Source organism: Echinops telfairi, unplaced genomic scaffold, assembly GCF_000313985.2.
Source record: "Echinops telfairi isolate 266 unplaced genomic scaffold, ASM31398v2 ScPeMD7_15;HRSCAF=58, whole genome shotgun sequence".
Taxonomy (NCBI): domain Eukaryota; kingdom Metazoa; phylum Chordata; class Mammalia; order Afrosoricida; family Tenrecidae; genus Echinops; species Echinops telfairi.
This window is the reverse complement of record NW_022103912.1, coordinates 6,157,384-6,166,562: the sequence shown is the minus strand read 5'-3', so window position 1 is coordinate 6,166,562 and position 9,179 is coordinate 6,157,384. Positions and strand designations below refer to the sequence as shown.

At 35.0% G+C, this 9,179-nt stretch overlaps 1 protein-coding gene across 1 annotated transcript in view; it reads left to right on the top strand.

Moving 5' to 3' along the window:
• Positions 1-9,179, top strand: part of DPP10 (dipeptidyl peptidase like 10) — a 549,923-nt gene that overhangs the window by 488,311 nt on the left and 52,433 nt on the right. Inside the window, exons 17-18 of the mRNA XM_004711893.3 lie at positions 3,049-3,147; positions 3,255-3,324. Of these exons, the coding sequence (XP_004711950.2) occupies positions 3,049-3,147; positions 3,255-3,324 (169 nt within the window). The remainder of the gene's footprint in view (positions 1-3,048; positions 3,148-3,254; positions 3,325-9,179) is intronic.

Below are 9,179 nucleotides of genomic sequence, written 5' to 3'. Positions count from 1 at the left end.
TAGATAGATGATAGATAGGTAGGTAGGTAGATAGATAGATGATAGATAGATAGATAGATAGATAGATAGATAGATAGATAGATAGATAGATGGAGGTTGTTGTTAGGTGGCCTTGAGTCACCTCTGACCCGTAACAACCCTATGCAGACCTGAATGAAGAAGGTCTCCATCCCACCTCCGGAGGAAGAAGCTACTGAAAACCTTATGCATTGCTTCTGAGAGATGGAGAGGGACAGGGACAGGGAGAGAGAGAGAGAGAGAGAGAATATTCTCATAAAATGATTATGAATTAAGAATATTACTAGGAATTATTAGGAATATATTATAAGGAATCAAAGGGAGCAATTTAGAAATAGGTCAATTGAATATTGCTCATCCTACTGGACTCTTCCATTTGCGCTGTCACAACCACTCTTTATTCTCTGTCCCTCTTGGCCATGTTCAGTGCCTGAGTAGGACTTTGCGTTAAAAACCTTACCAGCTTTCCTTGCCCAGTGACTGCTGATTAGATTCACTAAACGGGACTCCTGAAAGCAAAGAGAGGGAGATGAGGTGGGGTTTCTCACCCTGTAGAATTACCACAAATTGGCTGCTACCCTTGGCTTAGACACCTTTCTCCAAATGTGGAGCTCTCACCGAACCTTTTCTGTAGAGGTTCTAGTAAGTGCTCTATTCCCTGAGCACGCAGCACTACCCACTGTCACCAGCTTTCAGTTACTTTATCACTTCTTAAAAATTCCATGCACAATGTACATACATGGTAATCATCCCTTTATTAAACTCCCATGATAATAACTGTTTCTGCTCATCAAGAAGACATAATAATGCTACATATATGCTTGTAAAATCTCTGGATCCAAATTTATACACCTAAAGAGCAGAGTAAACAAAAGAAAAACAAGCTCATTCATTGCCATTAAATGGGTTCTGACTCAGCATAAGCCTAAACCATAAAGTCATGGTGCTCCAGAGCTTTGAAGACACTCATCTTTAAAGATGCACATTGCCACATCTCCCGTTCACTGTGCGGCTGGTGGTTTTGATCCCATAACCTTCTGGTTACCAGCTGAGCACTTATTCACTATGTTACCAGATCTTCTTAAAAGAAGAAATGGACACCCCATAAAGCATTACTTCTCTCTCAAGAGAATTTGAAAAACACTATCTACCAAATTGGTATTATTTTCCTTTATAGAACACTACCTAGCAGGAAGTTTTGCCTATGTGGGTTTTTTTTAAATTTGACCAAGTCCTAGACCACAAAATGTCTGTTTAGATTTAAAAATCAAAAGACTTAGAAGATAGACAGCAGAACTAAATCTGGAAAGCATTGAATTATTTGAAATTCCCACATAGTACACTTCTAACATATAAAGGCTTAATTCAAATAATTAGAAAACTTAATGTAAAATAATTAGACAATATTTTGAATTAATTAAAACAATTCAAATAATTAGAACAACTTAATTCAAATAATTAGAAAACTGACTTTAAAATAATTAGGAAATATTTTCAAATGATTGCATATGAAAGACAACATATCTAAGTTTTCCCCTGAAGAAACTAGAAAAAGAAGGGTAAATAAGATCAAGTTAAGATTAAGAAGAAAAATGAGTGATACAAAAGAAGGAAGGCAGTAAAGAGACTATATAAAATAACACCTAAAGATGCTTCTTCATGGAAAGCAATGATATTGTTAAAGTTATAGATATATTTATAAAGAAAAAAGAAAAGTGTAATTACCACTTCCATTCATCGAAGGAGGTGATGTTAATAACAACCTTGCAAGCCTTATAGAAGATAATAATTTTATGTCAGTAAATTTGACATATTAGGAGAATTGGATAAAAGCATTAAAATATAAATTTATAAACATTAATATAATAAGGAAAACTATACCTAAATGACTGATGACCTGATACAATTTTAATCCACCGCTAATATTATTCCTACCAAGAATCTCCAAATCTAGTTAGATTTACTGTTGAATGCTATCCCTTATTTATTGAATTAATACCTAATTCACACAAATTATTTTTAAAAGAGGTAACACTTTTAAACTCATTTTATAATAATGAGACTTTTTGTAATTTTTTAGATATAGGCGTTATAGTGATAACATTTTCTCATGAACAGAGATGAAAAACAACCTTAAGAAAATGCTACCAAATAACCCACAACAATTAATATAAAGGATAATGTACTATCATCATCTGGGATTTATACCAGCAATCTATTCATATTGTAACACTTAACAGTTAATCAATATAACTCACCAGCTTACATTGACAAGTTACTTATGTTCTCGTCAACTTTTTAAAAAATTAAATTATTTGTCCATTTCATTTTAAGCATATTCTGTTACTATGTTGTCATTCATTAATTTTCAGTTCTGCAATATCTATTGTGTTGCTCATCCAATTCAATGCAATTTCACTTCACGTACTGTGCTTTCATGTCTTTATTGGATTTTACAGTTTTTAATTTTAGAAAACTAATTTCGGTACTTATATTATTTTTTATTAACATGCTGTGCTTTGGTTTTCTTGGTATGGAATGTAGTCACAATAGCTCTGTTCATGTCATTATCTATCAATTTTTCCACCTCTGTCACTTCTGGGTTTATTTCCATTTATTCTCATTGTGGTGAGTGTGATTCTGTTTCTGTTTATTTATCTTTAATATTTGCTCCTTTCCTGGTAGTTTTGTATTAGGTTCCAGACACTAATATTGTCCACAATGTCATTACATGGTGGTCCATATAGTTTTATATCCTTTTAAATATTTTTGAGCAGAGCACTGACACAATCTGATAGACAATCTCATAAAGGTGAATTCTGACATACAAAGCCAACATGGAAAATGTCACTGGGTTTCAGAAACTATTAAAAACAGTGTAATCCATCAGGAGAAAAATGAGAATGGTATTAGTCCTTAGCACAGTGGCTGCCAAATGTTTATTGCTAGATAATGATTTCATGTATTACATTGATTTTCTTTATCAACTCAAATCAGGTGGCTATCTACACTAACTTTTTTTGTTTTCAGGATATTTTATGTTGGAAAGCAATCCTCTGTTAAAGGAAGCTGTGCTGAAGAAGAAGATTGTCAAGCCAGAAATTAAAATGCTTCATCTTGACGACTACGGTAAAGCTTTCTGCATGCCATGTTAATCAAGATCAGCTTTCTATGCACCTTATAGTTTTAAACCCAAATGATTCTCCATCTTTAATATTTTGCTCTTTTTTTAAAAGAATTTCCTTTACAGTTGTCATTTCCCAAAGATTTTACGGACCGAAACCAGTACGCTCTTCTGTTAATAATGTAAGTATTTTATATATTTTTGCAGTAAGGGAAACTTAATAATTTTTTTGATATAAAAGAAATCTTAATTAAAAAAGAAAGAAAGAAAACGACCAAGGTGCTATTTGTGCAGTTAACTGGGCCCACTGTCAGTTGTCTGCAATCCTCCAGGGCATCATCGTTAAATCATATGGAGAGCTGTCTCTTCTTTTGTACTTCTTGCAGCTCAAGTAGCACTGGATGCTATCCCTTGAATAGTGACATCAGAAAATCAGTTTTGTAAATATCTGCTTGGCAATTAGACAGTCCCTATATTCTTTATCAATGATTGTTCTGTTGGTTTGTTTTGTATTTGTACAACATTGAGGAAATATTTGCAGTTGTTAAATTAATTAGTTGTTCAGTCTCAAAGCAGGCCATACCATCCTGGGATGGGGAGAATGTGCTGGAAGGATTCAGGGACCCTCCAAAAGCAGATACCTATTGTTCCTAATTGGGCAATTCATCAGTGAGAAATGATAAAGTGATAATTATTTCAATAAATGAAGAAATGATTGAATGATATCGATGCTATTGTCTTATGGTTATTCTATGCAGTGTCTGGTATGGACAGACCCATTTCTTCATCTATGAAGATGAGTTTAACATCTAGAAAAATATATGGTGTATGCACACATTGGCATAGGCTGGAGTAGGTGCCAGAGTAGATGGATGAAATTTGGCCTTGAAAAAAATGGACTCTGGCAATTTGGAAATCACTTTCTGCTAAATCTTTATTGCAGTAACTCATAAGAAAGGGTCTTGTGAGGATGTGCGCATGGTCAGATTTCCAAACCTGATTTCACGCTACTGAGAGTACAAGTGAATCATTAGGGAATGATATTTCATCGTATTAAAAAAAAAATCAAGCAACACTGCCACCAGTGTAGTAACCCAGTAGCCTGGATTTTCTGTACTTTTTTGACGTCATAATCTTCTCTTTCTCATTTACCTCAGTCCTACATCCACATGCTCGACCGTCTTTCTGCAGTTATTGTCTTTAACCTGCAAGAGCATCTTTAATAATCTCATATCTGTATCTATCTTTATATCTCTCCATACCATTTATATATATTTCAACATTATATTTAAAAAGTATTGTCTTTTATGTTAGTCTTGATTTCTAGTTTTATATGAATCCTTGCATAAAAATACCTTTTCCCCTTCATTGTACAGCTCTCAGATATACATATTGCTAGATATATTGTATACAGACCAAGCTGTAGTCATTTGAACACAACAAGGTAATATGGTATGTTCTGAAATACGAAAATGTATGCATCAAGGCTTATATCCTTTCACCATACTTATTAGCAGCCCTGTGGTATAGTGCTTTAGCGTTCATCTGTCAACCAAAAGTTAGGATTCTTGAATCAACTAGCCACTCTAAGGAGAAAGATATGGCTGGATGCTCCCTTACAGAGTGTAACTTATGACAAAACTATAAGAATTTATGAATTATGAAGGGTTCATGAGGAAGGGGGGAGTGGGGAGGGAGGGGGAAGATGAGCAACTGATATTAAGGGCTAAAGTAGAAGGCAAATGTTTTGAGAATGATGAGGGCAGCAAATGTACATATGTGCTTGACAAAATGGATGTATGTATGGACTGTGATAAGAATTGTACGAGCCCCCAATAAAATATTTTTTTAAAAAACGAAACAAAACAAAACAAAAGGATTAAATCTCTCTCTGACTGCTATCAATCGGTAACAACTCATAGTGATCCTATATGGCAGGGTAGAACCGCCCCTGTGAATTTGCAAGACTGGGACTCTGAACTAGAGGGAAATGTCCCGTCTTTCGCCCAGGGAACGGCTAGTGGCCTTGAACTTCAACGGTGCAGTAACCCAAGGTAACTTGGAAATCCAAACAGGTAGTTCTGTTCTAGCCTACAGGGCCGTTAGAGGTTGGGATGGGCTTGGCAGCATTCAGGTTTCCCCCTTTAGGAATCTCCTGTTCAAGTCTTTTCCCATCTCCTCCTATTCATTGTCTTCTTATGGTAGGGTTGCAGCATTCTGTACATTTTAGTAATAAGACCTTTGTCTGACATGTCATTGCTGAATATTTTTTCCCAGTCTGTGGGTTCTCTCTCTTTTGATGCACACAGTGTTTTATCTTTAGAATGTCCCACAACTTTATTTTATCTTCCTCTGGGTGTGTATACTTCATGTATTGCTGGTAACCCATTTATTCCCTGCATTAAGTTTCTTAGTTTTTTCCCTATTTTTCCTTCGTGATCCTGATAATATTGAGTTTAATCTCAAGGTCTGTGATCCACCTTAAATTTGTCCTTGTGTGGGGGGTGCAGTAAGGGTCTTGGTTCATTTTCCTGCAGGTTGAATTCCAAGTTTTCCAGTACCATTTGTTAAAAAGGGCATCTGCTTCCCATTTGATTTGGGGGGGCCCTTGTCAAAGATCAGTTGTCTGTATTCTGCTGATTTTATTTCTGGATTTTCTGTTTTTATCCATTGGTCTGAGTTTCTATCATTATGTCAATACAGTGCTGGTTTAACAACTGTGGCAGTATAATGTGTTTTAAAGTCAGGTAATGGAAGCACACCCACTTTATTCTTCTTTTTGAGGAGAGTTTTTTTTTTGCTAATTCTGGGTTTCTTTCCTTTCGAAATGAAATTGGTAGTCAGTTTTTCCATTTCTTTGAAAAATGATGCTGGTATTTGTATCAGGATTGCATTGAACCTATATAGTGCCTTAAGTATGATTGACATCTTCACAATATTGAGTCTTATCTATCCATGAACATGGGATATTTTTACATTTGTGAAGGTCCCACTTGGTTTCTTGTAATAATGTTCTTCTCATTCAGATCCTTTGTTTTATGGTTAGATATATCCCTAAATATTTCAATGTATGCTTTGCTATTGTCAAGGGTAATACCTACCTTCTTAATCTTATTTTCTGTGTTCCCATAATTTGCATATAGCAATCCAATTGACTTATGTTTGTTGATCTTGTATTCTGCCACTCTACTGTATTCTTCTATCACTTCCAACAGTCCTATTGTGGAGCCTATATAAAACCATATCATCTGAAAATAACGATAATTTCACTTCTTTCCCCAGTTGTATATCTTTTAGATCCTTCTGTTGCCTTATATTATTAGCTAGGACCTCCAAGCCGTATAGAATAGAATAGAAACTGTGTTGAATAGAAGTGGGAGCAAGGGACATCCTTGTCTGTTTCCCTTTCTTAGTGGGAATGTTTTTGTCTCCACTGATTGTAACACTGGTGGTTGAAAATTCATGTATTGTAACACAGGTGGTTGGAAATTCATGTATAACTTAAATTATATTCAAGGTAATTTCATTCCAGTCCTACTTCATGAGTGTCTAAATTAGGAATCCGTGTTGAATGTTGTCAAATACCTTTTCTGATTCTATTGATATTATCATGTGGGTCTTGTCCTTTTTCTTCTCAATGTGATGGATACTGTTAATGCATTTTGGGATGGTGAACCATCCCTGCATCCCTGGTATGAATCACAATTGGTCGTTATGGATTATTCTTTTTGTATACATTTGCATCGTATTGGCTAAGATTTTGTAAAATATTTTTGTTATTATGTTCACTAAAGATATCAGCCTATAGTTCTCTATTATTGTGGGATTTTTGCCCAATTAGGGTAACAGTGTTACTACTGACTATAGAATATACTTGGGAGTTTAACATCCTTTTATATGCACCGGAAGAGCTTGTGTAGAATTGGTGTCAGCTCTCCCCTGAATGCTTAGTAGAATTCTCCTGTGAAGCCATCTGGGCCAGGGCTTCTTTTAGTTGGTAGTTCCTTGATGACCTTATGTATTTCTCCATTTGCTATGGGTTTGTTCAAGTTTTTTATGTCTCTATGAAATATTCTAGGGAGGATCTTTTTTTCTAGGCATTTTTCCGTCTCTTCCAAGTTATTGTATTCCTTAGGGTACAGACAATCATAGTACTATATAATTAACCTTTTAATTTTGTTGGGGCCTATTGTAATTGCCCCTGTTTCATCTCTCAGCCTGGGTTTTGACACCTGCTCCTTCATATCTTTTTTTAGGTTTGCCAACAGTTTGTCAATTCTGTTCATCCTTTTGAAGAACCAACATTTTACTGCGTTGATTTTCTCCATATTTTTTTGTTTTCCCACTCATTTATTTTCACCTTTATTTTTATATCTTTTCCCTTGCTATTAAAGGTTTCTTCTGTTGACTCTGTTCCATCTGCTGAAGGTTTTGTGCGAGGGTATCAATCATAGGTCTGTCTTCCTTCTTCATATGTGCCTTTACCGCTATCGAGTGTCCTCTGATGACTGTCTTGCTATCTCCCGTAGATATTGGTATGGTGTGCTCTCATTTTCATTGGTTTCTAGAAACTGGCTAATTTTATCACTAATTTGGGTCAATATCTCCTCCTTTTGAAGAAGAAAGTTATTTATCCTCCAAGTATTTGCACCCCCTCCCTTTTTTAAATCTTTCTTTTGTTGATTTCCAACTTTATGGCATGGTGGTCAGAGAAGCAGAGTCTACAGATTCTTGAAACCTATGTTATCGATATGTATACATATTTTATAAATAAGTGATTCCCAACTTAATATGCCTAGAGCTTAGTTGGATTCAGTCCAGAAAGATGTATTGTTTTAAAGATGAAGGAATCCCCCCTCTCTTTACATAGGGCCACATAGTTGAGCAAAGGAATTTACTTTATTTCTTCCCATTTTCTACTCTTTCATGTTCAACTCATCTGAGTTTACTTGATATAGGTTAGCCCAGTCAGAAGGGGAATCATGTTATACTAAATGCTCTCTCACAAAATTCATCTTTTTTTAAGAAAAGACTAGTAAATTTCTGGTCAGCCACCAACTCTCTTTCCCCCAAACTGTCTTTGTTTTTCACCATCAATATATCTAAGTCCCTACCTCCATATATAGCGATATATGGACTCTCTATAAATCATGAACCTAATTTTTGGTATTGAAATTTTTCCACTTTTCCCAAATGTTTGATGGTGTTTTTATGTACTAGAGAAACGAGAGCATGTTGGAAGTTGCACAGTCTAAAAATGAATATTTATAGAAATAAAATGTGGAATGGTTACCGAGTATTTCATCTTCTCAAGAAAAGAGGCATGTATTTCTTACAATAAATACAGCATTATTCATTTGTGTCCCTAATTGCAACTAGCACTTACAATGACTCCTGTCACAAATATTTCTCAGAGGATGAGGTTTAGGTCCAGATGATGAGGTTCAGGTCCAGATGAATGTGGCTATTATTATAGTTTCCTCAATAAGCCATTCTAACTGGAGAGCATTATTCAATTTATATAGATATTCTCATCATTTGATCAATGTGACACAAATCAGAGTGCTACAATCTTGTCATCTTGATGAAAGTACGCATTTGCCAGCTGTTTTCTGTATAATCATTTTGTTAAATAGCAGGATATAATTAATTGATATTCAGAGTGAGTGCAATTTTCCACTTACTCATCGCCATCCATCAAGGTAATATCACTAGTTTCTCTTACACACATTTTTATTCCAACAAATAATGTGAAATAATTTTTAAATTGTATAGTGCACCTCGTACCTTGCCTTGATCTTTGGGCCAAGAAACTTTCGTTTTCTTGAGTCCTCAAAGCAGTCAGATATCATATCTGGATGAAACAATTCTACCAGCATTTTCCATCTACTCTCTCTTCTCTACCTATAGCTCCCATTTTCTTTTCTTTTTTTTTAATTCATTTTATTAGAGGCTCATACAACTCTTATCACAATACATACACACATCAATTGTGTAAAGCATATTTGTACATTCATTGCCCTCATCATTCTCAAAA